The sequence below is a fragment of the Actinia tenebrosa genome, unplaced genomic scaffold, assembly GCF_029948245.1.
Source record: "Actinia tenebrosa isolate PJP-AT-01 unplaced genomic scaffold, QUT_ActTen_1.0 PGA_scaffold5__44_contigs__length_20552954, whole genome shotgun sequence".
NCBI classification, from domain to species: domain Eukaryota; kingdom Metazoa; phylum Cnidaria; class Anthozoa; order Actiniaria; family Actiniidae; genus Actinia; species Actinia tenebrosa.
This window is the reverse complement of record NW_028292582.1, coordinates 15,635,662-15,656,413: the sequence shown is the minus strand read 5'-3', so window position 1 is coordinate 15,656,413 and position 20,752 is coordinate 15,635,662. Positions and strand designations below refer to the sequence as shown.

Genomic DNA, 20,752 nt, shown 5'->3' with positions numbered 1-20,752 from the left:
GCTACATTTTGAAGCAGAAGATTATTTGACGTTAATCTTCGTCTTTTCTTTTTTATCCATATTTCTTACCTTTAACCGCCCACTCACATTTTGTTTTCCATAGCGTCATGACATATAGAGACATTTTACTGGCCTTCCGACCACTCAACAGTTATGCGTACATATATAATATACTGAAGTATAAATTGGCAGATGACTGACAATGATCTAATGTACTCATCACCTAGCTTCGTTGAGGATAAAAAAATCTAATTGATCAGTTGCTTAGCCTAGAAACGACTAGTCTCCCCCACAGCCGCTTTCAGTGTCGTCACGCAACGCTTTCTCCCCTGAGTAGCGGCTGCTTACCCGAGCACAACATTCCTTTCCTATTGTTTGTGTTCAACCAATTAGATAAGTGTCATTGTGTTTCAAGAACCAATCAAAACGTTTCGAATTTGACAACTTGTAAACAATCGCGAGACTAGAGAAATAATTTTAAGACGCATTGAGTGGAAGTTGGACAAAAATCTTTGGGAAATTAAAATTGAATTCGTTCTTGTTAAATGTTTAATGCCAAAAAGAAAAAAAAAAAAAAAAAAAATTATTGGAGACGGAACAAAGTGTTTTCTTTGTTCATAAAGAAAGAAAAGATTTATATTTTTATAAGTTTAGCTATCGACATTGTTTAATCGGCCGATAGTGAATTCGAGTTTGTACTTGCTATCGAGCTCGTACCAAAATATTAGAAGCAAAAAGAAACTGGAAAACTTTTTTAAAAAGCGTAATCTAGACTCATGGAAGTTAAACGAGACGACTCAAGATTTAAGAGATTGAATTCGAATATAAAGTCTGACAGTATTTTTAATAAACGAAGAAGATGAGCCGCGCAGATCACTTTTAAACAACGAATGCAGTGTAAAGCTAAGGAAAATCGCAAAAAGGCTAGATAACTTTTAAGTCTGACACTGTCACACCGTTGACTTCCACGGGTATTCATTGTAAACTCTGAACGCTCACAGTTCTGGTATTTACTTCGCGTATACTGCGAGGATTAGCTCAATTTGATACTGCTAGAAAAGTTGTTTTGTTTTGTTTGGTTTACACTGTTAGAAAAGTCGTGAAAAGTGAACACGAATCGTTAGCTAAAGCGTTATCTTATGGCCAACCTTCTAACGTCGCGTTGGCAGTTTATATGAAATGCCAAGAACTTCGAACTCTTGTTATTCAAAAAGTCCTCGAGCTTGTCTCGAAAGAAATTACTGGGCTATACTCTAGAGCGCCAATATTTTATTCCTTTGAGCGATTTCCCATATCCAGTAGGCAGATTTTCAAAGAAATCTTGTTTTTCTTGTAAAATCTTTCGTATAGCGTCTTTCTGATGATCATTAAACTGTTTGGTGCGAAATTTCTTAGCTGCTATCTCGAAGCCTTCCTCTAACGACGCATCTTGTTTTCCATATGGCTCGAATGGTTCCTGGTTTTCGAGAACTAAGCCGTGATTGGTTAATTCATAGGAAAGGAATGTTGTGCTCGGGTAAGCAGCCGCTACTCAGGGGAGAAAACGTTGCGTGACGACACTGAAAGCGGCTGTGGGGGAGACTAAGAAACGACCCGAGAAGCACGATTTTAGCCAAATTCACCACGAAAGCTGACCGAATCTCGAAGTGGCAGTACATTTATAGTGTATGCAGTGGTTTAGATGGCAGAGTTCCTAAATATATCACCCTAACTTTACGATTGTCTATAGATCTAATATTTTTTAAGTCTTAAAATTTAGATCATCTGTTTTCTCGTTTTACGGGTTACCTGTGGCATGGTTCCCCCGTCCCTCCCCTCCGTAGCCCACCTCTGTGTGTTATACTACGGACGGCACGGCGGCTTCCTGGGAAGCGTTTGTCTGAGGTTCTACGAATAAAAACAAAGTTGTGTGTAAAATGGTTAAAATTTATACACTGACTTACGCAGAATGATACCACATCCTTCTGTCAGCATGGTAGGTTAACGATACTTTATTTACATTATTCATTTGAATCTTATTTTTTGGTCTCCACACACGCAGTCTTGTCATGTTTGGCGTAAACTCAACACCTCTGTGTTCAATTGTGTTGTTGTTTTGCTTGATTTATTCCTCCTTTACGATTGTCATCAAACAATGAATCATTCATAAGTCTAAATGTGCATAAACTGGTTGCGTAGCAAGGCTTTTGTTGAGTCTGGTTGCTCGTGTAGACTGGCCTATAACTAATATGAACCTAACCAAGCACTTTACCTGTGGTATGTCGCCTTGGATACACGAGTGAGTTTACTTTGTCTCCCTTCATGTTAGACCGACTATAAACTTTAGAATTCATTGGTTTTAAATTTTTTTATAGTCTTAATGTTATTGTATCACGGAATAAGAAACACGACCCACTTCATGTGATTCCTTCTAGCAGATATAGCACAAATGTATAAGCTGACTGGGATCTAGATTAGGATTTGCTTGGTCAATTCTTTAACTTTGTTATCTAGTTGGTTTCATGTGGTTAATGAATGTCTGGATATATACCTCCTGCAGTATTTGTATCTGATAGATGTATATATAAGTGCATATATAACTGACATCGAGTCCACAGTACTGTTTATTAGAATATTCTAGCTTTTTGTGATTAGTTTGTTTTGTATTTGATTCCTTTTTTGTTGATTCACATAACGGCACAGATATTAAACCACATAAAGATTTTGGAGGTATTATCTTCATTGTCTTACTAAAAGCATTTGTAATCCTATGAACTGCAAGTTCATTATTTCGAATTTAAAAGATTAGACACATCTTACTAATGGGACTTTGAACTATTTATTAAATGTTCAATTGTTATTCATTCTATAACATATTTGAGTCCAATGACAAGGAAATGCCTGAATATTTGTAACTTTTCCAATATTTTTTGTATGAGAAAACATATAATCAATAAATAGGCAGGATATTATAGGCATTGCTGATTCTTGTGACAGATATGCAAAGTATGTAGATCTAGAAAGGCTATTTTTCGCCACAGAAAAGATATTAGAAATACTGAATGGTTGTTGTGTCATCAACAGTGATCAATTAATATCATGAGTCTCTTGCCTGTGGTATGTACAGGAATAAAGGTGATGGTAGCCATGAAACACCTTAAGACACGACCAGACTCTAGAGAGAACAGCAGCTGTGGAAGTGACATTGACAGACAAGAACTGATTGACAATTATGGCAGTGAAAAGTATCTGAGAAAGTGGAATGTAGATGTGGATGATGACAACCATGATACTGATGATAATGATCATGATGGTGGTGTTGCGCCAAGGGAAGTTTTGCATGAACAGATAGATGAACACAAACAGAGGTAATTACTGACTGTACTGCATGTTTGCTATTGTACTGGCAATGGTCAGTACTGTACTGGCATAAGAGTTCTCATACTCATTAATTATTCATGAGGTAACTAGCCAATCGATTACCTCGTACCTGGTCACATGATGTATCTTGAAACTAGGTCAAGTGTCTTAAAGCCGGGGAGGGTTTTGATATCAGCAGGGAAGAGGTGGGGCTGATGAATTGGAACAAAAGAAATTAATTCAGTCGACCAACAACTGGATCAAAATTAATTCAGTCCAAGGACTGGAACAAAATTAATTCAGTCCAAGCATTGAATCAAGTCAATATATAGAAAGATGAAAACAGAAAATTTAATTCATCAAGCATTTATTTCAGAAGTTATTACCAATAAACTATAATCAATAATAGTTGCAAATATACTCAACACTTCGTTTAACAACTTACTTAGATATTAATGAAATTTCAAAACAATTTGCTATCGTAAACTTAGCATTTTCTATAAGTATAAATATAAGTTTTAGCATTCATTCAAGCACAAGCTAGATTTTGAACTGGTTGATTGTAACATTACAGTTGCCAGATATATTGATAGGCCCGTCAGAAGAAAAGCTCCAAAAATTAGAACATGTATTTTCATTTAACTGAGCTTCGTGCTCATAACCAGTGATATCATTAAATATAGATTTTAATTCATTGATATCAAATACAGGCATTTCTATATCATTCTTAATTTCACTTCCCTTAATTTCATTCTTTGACTCAGATGAAACCTGTTTTGGCTGAGCTGGTGGGTTCAAAATGTTAGAAACTTTTTGCTCCTGCTCCTTGCTACTTTTTTCATATGCCAAAAGAGCATCACTAACGTGACCACTTCTGCTTCTTATAAGCTTTTCGTCAACACTTGCATTAAACAGTTTGCTAACACATGTAACGCGAAGACTATGGCTAGTTTTCCTTTTACTGCCAATTGCCAAGCACAAACTAGGAAGAATTTCATTGAGAGTATGAATTCCTACAACACAGTTTTTGTACGCAAATTTTCCGTCCTTATATGGCTGAAAATAGAAACCTTTTGCTTTAACACGAAGATTGTTTACGAGGTCAAAATACCGATTATAAATCTTAACCAAGCAACGCTCGTGGCTCTCATTGCCCTTTTCGTGGCAAACATGTTTAATCACTCTCGCTTTCTTTTTCAAATCTGCTATGCCACCATGAAATGTTTTGGAAGAATTTTCACGATAAATTATGGTATTATCGCCTTCTATTTCGATATCGCTAATCCTTAATTGCCTATGTTCTTGAGAACGCATGCCAAATAGTTTACCATTATAAAAGTACACTGTATTAAGCAAAATCTTAGCTGTTGACTGGCCTAGTACTCCTTTCCTCCACATCGTCTCTTCCTCTTCTTCTGTAATCACCTCTTTTTCTTCCTTTCTATTAGTAACCCCTTCGGCGTGGACACTTTTCATCTCTGCATCCAGAATTTTTCTCAGTCCAGAAAAACTAAAAGAAAAACGTTCAGTTAGAATAATATAAGGTTTTATTCATGTGCAAAGTAAAGCAAATAAACAGAAAGTTTCTAATTAACTCACCACATGTTAGACTTGTCAAGCATATTGACGTCGTTTCGGTTTTTCGACTCTAGGTGGCGTTTAAGGCTAGCGATAAGCTGATAAAGCGTACGAGCAGGATATGGCGAACCTTTCTTGTTTGCTGCTTCTTCAACAAATTTGCCAAGCCAGAAGTTTAGGGATGGAACTGTCATAGTTTCCCATGCCTCAATATCCAAATTTTGAATGCTCTCTAGCGAGACATCCATGGAGGTAGACTCCAAACTTGCCACTTTGTTTTCTCTACTTTGCCTCCATTCTTCAAAAATATTCACAGCCCAGTTATTCTTGTAACGGGTTGAAATTGGCACAGCTTTTTGCAAAAGTTCTTCTTCTTGGGCTTGACTTTTCACTTTTCGAAAGCGTTTTAAAGGTAGAAGCTCCGCTTCTTCATCGCTGTCTCTTTGACGAGAAGCCATGTTGAAATGAATACATTCAGAGAAAAATAACTGCTATTTGCATAAGTAATTCAGATAGCATTTATCTTAAGAAATCCCAAAGGACGAAAGCAAAATAAAACCATTACAAAACAAAAGATTGTCATTATTACAACTAGGTGAATGGAGCGAAGATCATATACAATGAAATAAATACAAGATAAAAACAACATCCCTCCCGAATAATTAATGAGTATGAGAAGTCATTTCAAATCCTCCAAATCGGACTGGACGGGATTTCAAAGTCCTTGCAATTAGTTCCAGTCCTCGGCTTCGCCTCGGACTGGAACTAATTGCGCGGACTTGAAATCCCGTCCTGTCCTCATTGTCGGATTTGAAATATTACATCAAACATGGCCAAACAGCAAAGCAAGTAACTGATTTATAATGATGTCAGACTAAAATGATGGTTTTTTTAATGGATTGATCAAATTTGTTTACATAACTAGCTTGCTATGTACCTAACACTGCATTTGTTTGCACAAGTTGATTAATGTTTCTTGTGTGAACAATCGTCTTTTGTTTCTACTACCAGTGAAAATGATAATGATGCTGCATCACTAGTGTCCTACAATAGCGTCAGAGATGCAGGAACACCAGTCAACAACACGCCAAGCTATTTACCATATCAGATACAGCCAACAGCACAGCACATTACTGTAAGTACTGGAATATGTTAAAATTGCTTGCGAAAGATAGTCTGCACCATTCCTATCATTCTTGGACCACTATTCCCCTCTTATTTAGCGTCCACTACCCTGTAACACCACAGTCAAAGATCACTCCATTCTGCCTATAACTATCCATTTCCTTATCTATTATACAACTGAATGCATGTCAGTGTCAGGCTTATTAATCCCCCCCCCCCCCCCTCCCTTATATACACCTATTTCAAAAAACATTGTCAGTTGGATATCTGAAATCAGAAATCTGAGACCGATTGGAATTGTGGGGGACTGAGTATTTTCTCGTTAAAAATTCAATATACACTTACCCAGATAATTTGCCAATGCAGGTCATCGCTCAAAGTTAGTATATCAAGATATTAACTTTTTGCGAACTATTTATTAAAACCACAAACAATTTACAGCTTTTTTACAACCCACAATTCCTTTCAGTCTCAGATTTCAGATCTCCGACCGACAACGTTTTTTGAAATAGGTGTGTATATATGTGTGTTGTTTGTTTGTTTATTGATTGTGGTTTTGATATCATAGTTATGGCAAGGCTACAGTGGGAATATTTACTTTGATCCTCTCAGATGTCAACCAATGAGAATAAACAGCTCAAAACCTCATATGCAAAAACTTAAGGACAGCAAGAGCTATCGTAAGACCAAGTCTTGTAGTCCATCCATGGAGGTACTGGCTGCCAATCACTACATTTCTTCTAGTGCTAGTTCTTTTTATAGTTTAGGAAGTCTTCGTTTTGCTTCAAAGGATGAAAAGAGAAGGAACACATCATGCATTTCTCATTATGGTAGACTACACAAACGATGGAGTGATGCTAAAGCAACAGAACCAGGTCATAATCATCATCGTGTTCGCTGCGAGTCTGCACCAGAGTCATTAGTAATATCTGGTGGTCACCTAAAGAATGTGACTTCTGACCCAATTGATCATGTCCTCAAACACAATATTAAAACAAGTTTAACATCCAAGAGTAAGAACAATTTTCCAAGCTTAGTTGTTGGACATACATGTGAGAGTGAAAGAGGTACTGACAAGCAGGACAATCAATCCTCAACTAGTCTACCACCTGTCGAAAGCATTGCACCCAGTAAAGAGGTGACAGAGCCCAAACCAGTTTTTATTATTCCTTTTTGGGCGTTAGATGATCCAGTAGAAGGGCAAAACAACAATAAACTTGTTGGAGATACCACTAGCAAAAGAAACTCCAACAAGAAGATATTCCAGTTCAATGATGCGGCTTTATTGAATGACAGAGGTGTTGATGTTCATACAGGGGATTGCAATGAACCTGAGCTTGCTCTATCGATTACAGCGCCCTTGGCAAAAAGGGATGAAAAGAGCACGGCACAGCGAGTAGGTAGAACTAATGACGTAAATGCTACAGCTCGACGTGAAATTAGTGATTCTTCTCTTAGTAACTACCTACAAGCCATGCCCACTCATCTATCAAAACAGAAGAAAATGGTACCTAAACTGTCTTATACAAAACGGACTATGGACATGGTTCCTGGTTCAATGAGCAGTATGAATTACAGCATCACCGATAGTGATCTAAGGATTTCTAGTACCACTGCTTTATATGGAGGTTACTTTCCATCAACACGCACTACTGACACTCAGTTGTATCGTGTTGAAAGGAATTCAGCTTCGCAAACAGGAGAAACTAATTCTTTAGGATCACAGGACGAGCAAAGATTATCTAACACCAAGCCGCGAAAAAGAAACAGTAGCAAAAATACTCCTAAATCCAAACATTGTCAGGAAAGTGATAAATGTCAATTACCAGTTATTGGTGGGCCCTTATCTTGACTTGCTTACCAGCCACATCCATTTTACATTAAAGCTTCAGAACTGGACACACCCTTATCTCTTCGAGCGAGCGACCTACTAAGACACTTTTCTTACTTATCCTTAGAATACGCATACAAGTGCGCGTGAGCACTCTATTTTTAACGATTTCCCGTTGTGCTCAATACACGCCCAGTATTCTATTAATGATTAAGATGAGTGGATCCAGTTGTGAATTAGGTTTTGAGTGGATGCCATCCACCACGTTTTTACTCATATAAAAAATACTTGGCAGATTAGTATGGTTAAATCACAGGGGAAAAAACGGATTCCCAAATTGGGAATTGTTGGGAATTTCCTTGAATTCCCAATTCGAACGACCAACGTTGGGATTTATTGTTGAGAATTTCCTTCTAATACCCAATAGAAAAACAAAATTCCCAACAAACTAACATTGGGAATCAGTGCCACGTTCCCAATTTCGTTCTCTCTGGGAATTGGATGGGAATTCGTTGGGAATTGAAGCAAATTCCCAGCAAATTCCCAATTTGGGAATCCGGTTTTTTTTCCCGTAAATGTTCGCTGAGCTCCTTAAAAAATGTTAGTAGAGTGTTATTCCTCTTTGAGTATGTGTGTTTCCTTACAGCTAGGCGTGTAAATATTATAAACTTTATTGATACACTGAATATGAATTAGATAATTATACTAAACTTAATTAATGGTTTTGGAATTTTGATGCACTAGTAAAAACTTTAATAGGGACACGCTGTACATGTGTTAACTTGATAAAAGTGCGCGCAACATGTTGCTATATTTAGATGTTTCAGTTGTTGGCCCTAGGCACATTTTGAACTTTAATCGGGTACTGTTGTTTCTCTCATGTTTGGTCTATTTTATAGCAGCTCAGTTCCCCAGTGCGTTGCGTGATGACACTGAGAGCGGCTGCATGAGGGGGAGACTAGCCATACTGCATGTATGCCAACACAGCGGTATGTTGTGTGTCCGGTGGTTGGGGGGGGGGGGGGGGTACTGCGACAGGATTTGGATAGGGATGTTACTCTGGGATTCTGAAAGGGGTACCCTGTTTATGAAAAAAAAACCCTCAAATTTGTAGACCCTGTGTATGACAAAATATATAATTGATTGCGCTGAGTTCCTGTTTCAGTCATGTCATCTCGCGTATTGTTTTTTTTTTTTTTGTTTTGTTTTTTGTTTTGTTTTGTTTTGTTTTTGTTTTTGTTTTTTTTGTTTTTGTTTTTTTTTTTTTTTTGACGACTAAGAACCAGTTTCGGTCTATACGAAAGTAGAATCCCTGAATATGACAGGAAACTCGGGAAGAACTTGGAACTTGAGTGAAATTGCATACCTTTTTATGACAAGAAGCTCGAAAAACCATACCCTGTTCAGCGGATCATCCCCGTGTCCACATATTGGAGTACCCTCCCCCCTCCCAGGGGTTGTTGTTCATAGGGGATTATGATATCTATCGGGATATTTCAAAGGAAACAATACAAAGTGTTCAGTGAAGCATACCGGTTATCACTAAAACCAGTAGCCTGTAACTTGATCTTGCCAGGTGATGTTAGTAATAATATTACTACGCACAACAAGATAGAAATGGGTAACAAGAATAGCTCAGAAATACCACCAACCATCCTTCCTGTAAACAAAGTTGTTAAAGTTCATCTCGTACCAAAGTTTTTAACATCTGATGGCACAAGATTCGACAGTAGATATTGTATGATGGTAAAGGTGACTGAACTTGATTCGGTCTTGGATAAACAAAGCACACGGCCTGGCACACGACAAGACGAACTCGCACAACTTTCTGCCAACGTAGAATTTCGTCAGCGCAGGTTTAGTTTAGCGGGAAACATTAGAACAAATCAGCGTAATTTACGTACCAGATCGGTGACTCTCAAACACACTGACATCCAAGTGAAACAAGTAGTTGTAATCAAAGAAGAATCCATTCGAATATCGGGGATATTTCTTAGAGGACTGGCTGATTTAAACACAGACATTTGACTTGATTCTTTGCCCTAGCCAGTTGATGAACACTGCGGATAATAAGGAATGGTTGTTAATGGGTACTTTGTACACCAAGGCTACTGATTGCAAACACGAACATCGATGGCGCGCTGCTGTAAGAGCCAGCCTTGATTAACCATCTCCTGATGGTTTTGTTTTAAAGTGCTACTCTGACGAAAATCGCTCAAACTTGGATTCAGCTGAAACTTCCTAAGAATACTCTTTAGAGGTCCAATAATCACTGTATGAAGTGTTTTCTAGATATTCAGGACGAAAGTATGATATTTTTACGATTATTTTTTGGAGTCTGTGACGTCATATACTCAACATCAAACATTGCTACATATATTTCTTTGTATATAAATCCTTAATTTATTTTTTTCCTATGAAGCCCAAAGGGTGGCTAATGTGCTTATTTCACATTACTTGTGACTATAATTTATATTTTGGGGTGTTTGGGTATTTCTTTCTCCCTTTACTACTGATATTTTGATCATAAACTACAAAGAAATGTATGGAGCGATGTTCGATGTTGAGTGAATGACGTCACAGACTCTAAAAAATAGTCGTAAAAATATCATACTTTCGTCCTGAATATGGAGAAAACACTTCATACAGTGATTATTGGACCTTTAAAGAGTATTCTTAGCAAGTTTCAGCTGAATCCAAGTTTGAGCGATTTTCGTCAGAGTAACACTTTAAGCTCTTTGTATATCTGAAACCGGATGATTTTTCCGAAAACGATAGGAGCACTACAAAGAATTTTCTTAAGACTTGGAACAATAGTCGAGTCGCTTTAAAAAGTTTGGATATTACGTACAAGCAGACGGTAATCAGAAGATCGAGGCAACACATTTCATGTTCAGGTCATGAACTTTGATCATTTACTAAAGTACATAGAGTGAAGGCATTTAACCCGTGAAACAAAAATTATTAGTCAACGCGTAATAGTCAAATAGACACAAAGGAAACCAATGGACTAGGGTCTACTGTGTGTTAGTCAAATACCTATTTCACGGGTTTAATGACTTCACTCTAAACCATGTCGGTCTGACAGTTTTACTAAAGTACATATTTATAAATATCACGAAACTCATTCCATTCGAGGTCATACTTCTTTTTATCTTCACTTTATTTTATAGGAATTAAACCAGTTTAACCAAAAACTCTGGCAGACCACAACCTGGAATGATTTGATGAGCTAACATTCCAAAATATTGCTATTACTATAGCAACCAATCTTTGGTCAAAGCATGATACTTTCATATTTACTCAACTGTTCACAAGAAAAAAAGTATTTCATAACGCTGTAACTAATAAAGTTGTTTTATTTAAGAATTACTAGTAAATAATGTAACACTGCCTGTACATGTCCAGTTAAGTGATGATGACGATAATGAACCTTCCATAACAATTAATCACTATATGTCATGTCATGATGATGGTTAATCATAGCCATCATAAAATCGATCCAAGAATGCTGTTTTCTTGGGAGTTTCTGACTCCTTGAAATAGCGCATGACATGTGTTCTCTGCTTCCAGATATTGTGTGTTTCCTCCAGTTCCATCTTGCCCTAAAACAGTAACCACATGAGTCATCTTGCAATTTACACCATTCTAGACTTTTCAAAGTAAAAAGTAACTTTTCCCACCTTGGATGAAATGCTTTTTCATCACAGGTACTTTCCTTTCCCAGAATCATGAAGAAATAGAAAACGTGCATGCGTGCTGTGTGCAGTTATAAAGCATGCAGTGATTGGCAGAACATGAGATAAGTGTTAGGAGAAGCATGACGTGTAGCATAGTGCTTCTTGACACTTCTCAAGTGTTCAGGGGCGGATCCAGGATTTTTTCAAAGGGGGAGGGGGGGGGGTTGTAGCATTGATTGAGGTACTTGTTTGGCGGGAAAGTAGCACAGGATTCCCAAACGGAAGTAGGTCTTATGAAAATGATTATTTGCTGCAGGCGAGCATGGTTGTTTCAGATCCCACACGCTGCATATAGAAAAAAAAGCGAGCAAAATGTGTTCGGCACCCCTGTTTTAATAAAACTCGCGATGCTGTTGGTGTTGCCATGAAAATAATAATAATAGTAATAATAAATCACGATGGCTCTCATAGGGGGGGTTGCAACCCCCAAAACCCACCCCTAGATATGCCACTGGTGTTCTGCCAATCCCCAAGTGCTTTATAACTCCACACGGTACAGCAAGCAAGTTTTTTATTTCTTTTATAAAATGCAAAGAGCGTGTGCATGCTATGTGCTCTCATAAAGCATGCGCTCCCAACCAATCAGAATGCAAGATTTATAACAGTTATTTTATAATATGGAATACCCAACAACTATCTAGTACCCAATTCTACACCTGGCCCAGTAGTACAAAGGGTGGATATCCCTATCTGGTGGATAATTCCTTATCCAGTGGATAAGTCGATGCTGTTATCCAATAAATTTATCCACTGGATAAGATTTATCTGTCAGAGAGGGCTATCCAGGCTTTGTACAAACGGGCCCAGGAGGGGAACAGGTTATGTGGGAGTTTAGCATTTTACATCAAGATAACAAGGAATTGGGCTGGCCAGGATATCTCAAAACTGTTACTAGTAAAACCCTGGAGAAAGATATCTAAGACATGTTTTATGCAAAGGGGAATGTGTATTACTCCCGGGGGGTACTCCCATCCGGGGGGTACTCCCATATATGGACTATACGGGGATGATCCGCTGAACAGGGTATGGTTTTTTCAAGCTTCTTGTCATAAACAGGATATGCAATTTCACTCGAGTTCCAAGTTCTTCCTGAGTTTCCTGTCATATTCAGGGTTTCTACTTTCATATTGACCGAAACTGGTTTTTATGGTCGTCAAAAAAAAAAAAACGCCAGGTGACATGATAATTGAAACAGGAACTCAGTGCAATAAATTATATCTTATATCATAAACAGGGTCTAGAAATTTGAGGGTTTTTTTGTCATAAACAGGGTACCCCTTTCAGAATCCCAGCGGAACACCCCTACCCAAATTCTGGCGGAGTACCCCTCCCCCCGGGTATTACAACCACTGCAACCCTTATTTACTGATACAAGATGTGTTTATGAACAGAAAATGGGCATGGCTCTCAGTGATTTCTAGTCTGAATCAATCAAATGAGGACACAAACTCCCACCAAACAATAAGAGCGTTTGGAATGGAATTCAATGCAAAATCTTCGCTGTATCTAGATGGTATCAGTTATTGCTGTGGATGATTCAATATACTACGCGGTATGGTGTACCTTTATAATCAACATATCTATCACTCGTAGATCCCTCACATGAGCGTTTTTCATGAATTCCTCTCGGACCTTTTTACGGCCTGATTTGACTGTGATATCCAATGCAAATGCTTGCACGGCATGAGGAATCTGAAAAAGGCAACACATTTATTTATTTGTAGGTTCCAATGGAGAGTAAATAAAATAGCCCAGAACTATCTTTAAGGGCTTTAAGTACATTTTTTTAATTGAATGGGTTGAGGAAGACCTCGGAATTAAAACAACAACTGGGACAACAAACAACCGAGCTAAATAGTATTATTGGAGTAAAATGAATGCTTAAGATCTATTAAATATAGTACCTCTCTCCACCATGCTCTGTAAAGATTAAAAACTCTTTTCCTAGCTTCACCAGGGGTTGTAGAAAGAAGTGGTTTTACAACAGCTCGACCAACAGTCTTGGTGACTTGACTGGACGCCATCTTGTTTATCAAACCTGCAAGGCACTGTGGTTAACACAGACAACCCAAGCGGTTTTTGTACTCCCAGATCGTGCGTCACTTCTTGGTTCATCAAAGAACAAATTATTTGTTAAAAAACACCAAAAGCAATCGATTAAACAACTCGAGCTAAGGCATTTCAATATTTTTCTCTTCATTTAGACGGCTTTTTTAAAAGTTTTAAAAAACTTTACACTAATAAAAACAGAGCTTGGGCTACCTGTGTATAACCCTGTTTTGGTGGTGTGTTTTGAACCCGGGAGGGGGAGGGGGGGGGGGGGGGTACTCCGCCAGAATTTGGGTAGGGGTGTTCCGCTGTGATTTTGAAAGGGGTACCCTGTTTATGATTTTTAAAAAACAAATTTGTGGACCCTGTTTATGACAAAAGATATAACTAATTGCACTGAGTTCACGACCATAATAACCAGTTTCGGTCAATAAGAAAGCAGAAATCCTGGATATGACAGGAAACTCGGGAAGAACTTGGAATTTGAGTGAAATTGCATACCCTGTTTATGACACTAAGCTCGAAAAACCATACCCTGTTCAACGGATCATCCCCGCATAGTCCATGTATGGGAGTACCCCCCCCTCGGGAGTTATGGACACTATATTTAGAGTAGTAACTCGTAACTATCTTCAAAGATAATAAGCTTATTAATATTTTATAGTTTTTCGTTTATTCTGAGTATCTCCTTTTCTTTTCTTTTCATTCGGTTTCAGTGAAAGACTTTTTCTACTTTAATTACTCATACTCAGAATAGTGCGACAACTAGTAATTGAATTATGCTACACATGTAACAGACAGGTCGTGACACCTGGGATTATATAACTTCATAGGGGTTTTTGAGTGTGCTCAATTTCAGGTTAGAGTTTATAACCAGGAAAAACGCCTGTAGTTTGCCAACCATTATCACAATAGTTCTTGCCAAATGGTACTCCTTCAATTATGCAAATAGATATCTGGTTGGCATAGTAATGGCGTTAGCTTATGTCACCACAACTAGCACTATTAAACAAAACATATATCCATTGCAATTGCCCTATTTCACTATGAGGTCACTGCTTGTTTATGTGGGGGATAGAATCGCCAAATCCAATAGAAAATTCAAGCGAGACAGTTTAATCTAAAATGGCCTGGTTTTCAGATATGATATGTGTTAATATGTACTAAAAAATATTTTGAGCGTTTGCTGGTTATTCTACTCCTCTTCCTGGATTGATACGGGTTTTAGAACAATTTTTGGTGAATTTGCGTTGATTTGACCCCCTCCGACGACCATGATCCTTTGCGTTTAAACAATAAATTGTTTTGATGTGACGTCATAGTGAAATAGGGCAATTGAACAACAGTATTCATGCCAAAATCACTGTAAATGCTGTGACATGCAAATGTGCTTAAAAAAAAACAGAATCAAATCTGAACGGACTGTCAATATGCTACAGGGCTTCATGCATGGTGGTACTCCTTCAATTATGTGAGGTGGGAGGGGGGGGGGGGGCTTATGACCAAGAGGCTTACAATTTGGAGGAAATTTCTGTTAGCAGATGGGTGGGCTTATTATTAGGGGAGGGCTCATAACCAGGGTTCTATGGTATTGTACTTTATTTGCATTACAAATACCTCTGGTTCAATGGTGAATCAGGGTATAACTTAATTTTCTCACACAATAATGAATTTTATCCCATTGTAATTCTGTTTAGAAATAACGACTGCACCTTATATTATTTGTTATCTCATTTTACTTGGAATTCCTGTGTTTGCCTGTATACAATAAAATATTTGTGGTTTCAAGTCGCATGCTTTTTTTTATCACTTGTTCATTCATCATATATCCACGGTTTCCTGAGACTGTGGAGAGAGATGTGGAAAGGTGTCTTGTTGTCCGAAGTCCTGGCCTTCAGCTATAGACATCTGTAAATGAGACTGTGGAGAGAGGTGTGGTATGGTGTCTTGTTGTCTGAAGTCCTGGCCTTCAGCGATAGACATCTGTAAATGAGACTGCGGAGAGAGGTGTGGTATGGTGTCTTGTCTTCTTCTGGTAGCTTTGTCTTCTGCTGGAGAGGTTTTGTTGAGCGAGCAGTGGCAGCATATTGTAAATAGTTTTTTAAAGTACTGCTTAAAACCAGCTCGGTAATCTTTCATAATCGTTCCATAGACTAAAGGATTACAAGAACTGTGAATGTATAGGAAAACCTCGGCAAATATTAGCACCTGCCCAAAGTGTTGATAACGGTCACCCTGCCCAAAGTCCAACCAAAGCCATGCAATATGCTTTGGAAGCATGAAAATAGCAAACAAAATGACTATTGTTCTTAGGTTTTTGTTTATTTTCGAGTTTTCAATGCAATGTCGTTGGAGATGACTTGAAGAAATGTTAGCCATGTTGCTTATTCTAAATCGTTTACTGACTTTGAGTCTATAAGATATCATTGAGTAGGCAATGGATATAATTGTAAGTGGCAGGATGTACTGGAGGGCAACTAATAAAGCTGTATAAACCTTTCTCATATTGTCACTCGGCCACTTTTCCTGGCAGGAGTCGCTCATTGGATCAGGAGCAGCTACAATGACCAGCGGTAATACACATAGCACAGCCGCAACCCATATCATGATAATGACAGCCAAAAGTCGTCTGCCTTCTAGTTTGGATGCTGTTGGTCTACATATAACACGGGATCTTTCTATGGCCATACAAGTCAGTGTAAATACACTTGTAAATAATCCTGATGTCATGAGAGGCCATAGAAACTTACAATGAAGTATCCCAGACGACATAGAATACACCTTGTTGTAAAGGTCTACGGGGATGCTAACGAACAACACTAGTATGTCGCCAAGTGCAAGATTAAGGATGAAAATGTCGTTGGTTTTTCGTGTAGGTTTTTTTGTCTTGATGATCAAAAGAACCAAACCGTTCCCGACCCCACCCACCACAAAAACCATGATGTAAAATACCAGTTGCGCAACAGAGATAATCTGTAGGGCGTTCGGTTGTTCTGTCGTCCCATTCATTGTGGGAATGTGTGACTAGTTGGAACTACTTCTTGATATTTGCTGTAGATATCTTTTCAAGGCGGAAAATGAAATCTTCCAAAATAGTCGAATTTCGGTGATGTCAGACCCGGTTTGTAATCCCTTGCTTTGTTTGAACTACTTCATGTTATATCCTGCAGACATCTCTTCGTTACAGGCTGAAAATAAAACCATCCAAAAAAGTGACATTATTCTTTAGTGATTTCAACTACGTACCTTTGTGGATCATTGATCGTCTAGCTTCTTAGCCCCAAGATTTTCCTATAGCTCGTCTAGAAGGTTGATAAATTAGTTTTTATCCTACAAACACCTGCCCGTGATTATTGAAACTGATAGTACCGCTGATCTCATCATGTCATCAGTATTATTTTTCATCTACGGCCCCCGCATTAAGATACAGAAATTCAAAAAACTTGATTGTTAAATTACTTTTTGTTCATGTTTTTCTTTTCCAACATATACTTTTGTGTTCTGTCCCATTTAGGATCATGAGTGCACTAACTTCGATCATTACATTTCAGTTGCCGTAAAAACAAAAAAAACAAAAAACAACAAAGTAACTAGCCAGTCAGCAGCAAACCATTTGCTATTAGAGTTCTTCAATTAGGTAAATAACAGGTCGGTTTTATTCGAAAGATAAAAGAAATTAAGAAAGGCCGCATATTTAAGTTTTGTTTGTCGGTTAATGCGAAAACTTCGCTGCGATGAGAGAGAAAACAAAAGTGTTCGGATCCTTCACTTGTTAGAACACAACCATTGAGATAAGGATTTTCTTAATTGTCGTAAAGTTTCAGTGTAATAGCTATACTTACTTTGATATTATATCTCACCTTGACTCTCCCTTTCACCACTTCGGCGGGATGGACTGATCGAGAAAACAGTCAGAGCAAGAGATTTGAAGTGATTGATGATTGATTTAGCTTACCGCTCTGATTATTCTTGCAATGTTCTCTGTTTTGATAATCATTTCTTCATTACATTAGACTTGTTTTTCCGCATCTGGTTTGATGCTATCCACCACGAACGAACTGTGTCGTATATAGATGTTATTCGATAGGATTAGTCTAACTATCGGGGCAAACCCTTGATCAGGTGAATTAACTTGGCGAGTCAGCGGATACTGATTGGACGCTACAGTATATTGAACAAACTCATTTATACAGTGACTCGTACAATATTGATTACTTCTTTAGTAAAATATGACAAGTTTTACGGCCTCAAAATTTATCACATGCAAACTAGCTGTCCATGATCAAGTTTAACTTCGGCAATAGACAGTCTTACATTCAAACTCTGACTTGCCGTATTAAACACACATTTTAAAAATTATTTTGAATTTTTACTTTATTTTATGCTATTTATTATTATGGATTTTTCTTTAAATTTTAATTTTTTTGAATTGCTTAGATACTAGATCGCTTTGTTCTCATTGCTAAAGCCAGAATCATTACTCGGCATTGTGTCATCCGATATGACATGTCGAGATGCTGACACTTTTCCCTTACTTATTATAACAAGGACTAAATGAAATACATCCACAACCGGATTTTCCATTTCCCAGTCACTATTTCAGTCATTTCCTACCAAGCGTGATAATTAACTACTATTGCGCATGTCCTTGACAGAGAGTTACCTTCATCACTGATGTATACGTATACTTGTATAAGAATAATCATAATAGTTCCACTGCATGACCTATCGCTAGCGATAAGGTATTGCAATTTTTTTACTTTTCTCTTCATTTCATGACTAAGAAGCGCACATCGTCGTTCGTAGAGCCCGCGTTGCTCCTGGTCAGCACTGAGACATGAGGTTATGGTATTCCTGCATGCTCATACACACTTCTGCGCGCGCAACTACTAACGTGAAGTCATGTTAAAGTTTAAACCATTGATGAGGTAGTTTATTTTGTAAAAGATCTTAACAATAGATAAATAATGACATCTTAATTGTATTTTGGTGCTGTCCAAGAAAATAAGCATGCACAGACGTATTAGGTTGCGCGCGCATAGCTTTGATTGTACCGCTGTATACCATGTTCGTATGGAACAGCGTAATAAGAATGATGGCAAACTATAATATACTAATCACTGTTTATTGTTTTTTCCAGTTGTTCATTGCTACATGTATCATAGATCAAGAATTTAAAAAATATGTCAATCAAATAAAATGTCGTTGACAAAAAACATGGATTTATTTATATTACAAAATGTCCTCTGCTATTTCGAGGCTCACACGCAGCTAGTATTCTCGTTGTCTAACACTTTCCCCAGTAATCTGAACTAGCTAATATAGTAATTCATTTTAAGAGATTTACAGTGATGTTGCAAATTATTATTTCATGCCTCGGTCGCATGTGTGGTTTTCCCGTTGAAATGATACTTTAGCCTCGGCATCTGATGAATTGACATTCACCGTGGATAGATCAACTGGCTTGCCCATTTTATTCAGGCGTTCCTCTGCTACTATCTCCATAATGGTCCTCATCTCTGGAAACTCGTCTACCACATCCCTGAAGTCTTCAGCATGTAAAACAAACACGTCACATACAGTCTGTGCTACTACGCTAGCTGTTCGCTTTGCGTTTGTTAATACACTTATTTCTGTAACGAGGAATCAAGTTAACACAATATAAGATGCGATGTACATAATAGTCCCCTTCACAGTTTCCTGTGTCATCTTGAAAGGTAGCTGTGACTTTGCATCGAAGCGAGACGAACGGTGAGACCTTTCTTAACACCTTAGACAAATATTTACATGTGTCTATCATTGCAAGCTCACCGTTCGTCTCGCTTCGATGAAAAGACACTGCTACCTTTCAAGATGGCGCAGGGAACTGTAAAGGGGACTATTGTAATTGTACTTGTACTTGTGTCCCAACCTTCATTTTACATCCTCAGTACATAAATCCCACGAATGGACCAGTTAGATTAATAATATATAATTAGCCGCAATTAGACTTGCAAGTTTACAAGTGATATACAGTATCATTCTGGTATTGCTTGGGTCGTAACAGGGCCGGTAGTGTGTATAGAGGTTTCAAAAGGTCGAAGGGGCCAGAACCTGTTGCTAATATTTTAAAAATAAGTTGTACTTGTTACCTCCAAAATAAGAACCGTCTGTCAGTTCGTTGACTTTGTTTTTACCAACAAAAACATCCACAATTCCTTCTTTCAAGAAATACATCTCGGTTCCTAGTTCACCTTCTCTGATGATCTCATCTCCTTCCAGGTAAACTTCAAACTTTAAGTTAGTGATGATAGCAGAAACAAAGTCCGCGTCTGCGTCCACGAAAAACGGAACTGATCGAACGAGATTCCTGCAGTTGTAGTTTATGACTTTCTGCGTTTAACAAAAGGTAAGGGTAAAGTAATTGAAAATCATGTACCTCCCAAGGGAAACTTGGGATATGTAGGGGTCTGCATAAGTATATGATCGTGTACCTTCCCAAGGGTACTTGGAATCTGTAGGAGTCTGCATTAGTATTTGATCGTGTACCCTCCCAAGGGTACTTGGAATCTGTAGGTGTCTGCATTAGTATTTGATCGTGTACCCTCCCAAGGGTACTTGGGACCTGTAGGTGTCTGCGCGCATTAGTATTTGATCGTGCACCCTCCCAAGGATACTTGGGATCTGTAGGGGTCTGCATTAGTATTTGATCGTGTACCCTCCGAAGGGTACTTGGAATCTGTAGGGGTCTGCATTAGTATTTGATAGGTGTACCCTCCCTAGGGTGCTTGGGATCTGTAGGGGTCTACATTAGTATTTGATAGTGTACCCTCCCAAGGGTACTTGGGGTCTGTAGGGGTCTACATTAGTATTTGATAGTGTACCCTCCCTAGGGTGCTTGGGGTCTGTAGGGGTCTACATTAGTATTTGATCGTGTACCCTCCCTATGGTACTTGGAATCTGTTTCGTCGTGCCTGTATGGTATTTGATGACGATTGACGACATTGCTCTGTATTGACGAGATTTTTTTTCCTTTACCATTCAATTCATGTTGAGATTGGCCAATAGACCTACCTGCCTAAGTGGCCTTGATATTTCATGCAAGATCTTT

The 20,752-nt window shown here is 38.2% G+C and overlaps 5 protein-coding genes and 1 pseudogene across 7 annotated transcripts in view; 2 read left to right on the top strand and 4 right to left on the bottom strand.

Annotated features, from left to right (window-relative positions):
* Window positions 1–1,838: 1,838 nt before the first annotated feature.
* LOC116305856 (uncharacterized) lies at window positions 1,839–8,593 on the top strand. Of its 3 annotated transcripts, none has more exons than XM_031715833.2 (4): window positions 1,839–1,975; window positions 3,064–3,347; window positions 5,929–6,052; window positions 6,611–8,593. In XM_031715833.2, exons 2-4 carry the CDS (start codon window positions 3,079–3,081, stop codon window positions 7,892–7,894), a joined length of 1,677 nt encoding a protein of 558 aa, XP_031571693.2. In that variant the 5' UTR covers window positions 1,839–1,975; window positions 3,064–3,078; the 3' UTR covers window positions 7,895–8,593. The 3 variants fall into 3 exon arrangements, with proteins under 3 accessions (XP_031571693.2, XP_031571696.2, XP_031571694.2); XM_031715836.2 differs by having other exon boundaries at window positions 1,840–1,975; window positions 3,107–3,347; XM_031715834.2 differs by lacking the exon at window positions 1,839–1,975 and adding an exon at window positions 2,201–2,278.
* On the bottom strand, window positions 3,686–5,739 carry LOC148906709 (zinc finger MYM-type protein 2-like). The gene is made up of 2 exons (XM_089037847.1): window positions 4,939–5,739; window positions 3,686–4,849 (listed from the first exon to the last, which is right to left on the bottom strand). The coding sequence occupies exons 1-2, from the start codon at window positions 5,373–5,375 to the stop codon at window positions 3,880–3,882; spliced, it is 1,407 nt and encodes a 468-aa protein (XP_088893973.1). The 5' UTR covers window positions 5,376–5,739; the 3' UTR covers window positions 3,686–3,879.
* An 808-nt stretch (window positions 8,594–9,401) lies between the features above and the next one.
* On the top strand, window positions 9,402–10,132 carry LOC116305855 (uncharacterized; annotated as a pseudogene).
* A 1,082-nt stretch (window positions 10,133–11,214) lies between these two features.
* Window positions 11,215–13,649, bottom strand: LOC116305858 (NADH dehydrogenase [ubiquinone] 1 alpha subcomplex subunit 6). The gene is made up of 3 exons (XM_031715838.2): window positions 13,518–13,649; window positions 13,177–13,305; window positions 11,215–11,478 (listed from the first exon to the last, which is right to left on the bottom strand). Exons 1-3 carry the CDS (start codon window positions 13,635–13,637, stop codon window positions 11,350–11,352), a joined length of 378 nt encoding a protein of 125 aa, XP_031571698.1. The 5' UTR covers window positions 13,638–13,649; the 3' UTR covers window positions 11,215–11,349.
* Window positions 13,650–15,435: 1,786 nt separating this feature from the next.
* On the bottom strand, window positions 15,436–17,652 carry LOC116305857 (galanin receptor type 1-like). The gene is made up of 2 exons (XM_031715837.1): window positions 17,523–17,652; window positions 15,436–16,850 (listed from the first exon to the last, which is right to left on the bottom strand). Exon 2 carries the CDS (start codon window positions 16,669–16,671, stop codon window positions 15,484–15,486), a length of 1,188 nt encoding a protein of 395 aa, XP_031571697.1. The 5' UTR covers window positions 16,672–16,850; window positions 17,523–17,652; the 3' UTR covers window positions 15,436–15,483.
* A 1,138-nt stretch (window positions 17,653–18,790) lies between these two features.
* The window catches only part of LOC116305854 (potassium/sodium hyperpolarization-activated cyclic nucleotide-gated channel 2), a 10,771-nt gene continuing 8,809 nt past the window's right edge, over window positions 18,791–20,752 (bottom strand). The window contains exons 6-8 of the mRNA XM_031715832.2: window positions 20,716–20,752; window positions 19,794–20,034; window positions 18,791–19,295 (exon numbers count right to left, since the gene is read on the bottom strand). The exon at window positions 20,716–20,752 is cut by the window's right edge and continues 110 nt beyond it. Coding sequence (XP_031571692.1) covers window positions 19,027–19,295; window positions 19,794–20,034; window positions 20,716–20,752 — 547 coding nt within the window. The 3' untranslated portion in view covers window positions 18,791–19,026. The remainder of the gene's footprint in view (window positions 19,296–19,793; window positions 20,035–20,715) is intronic.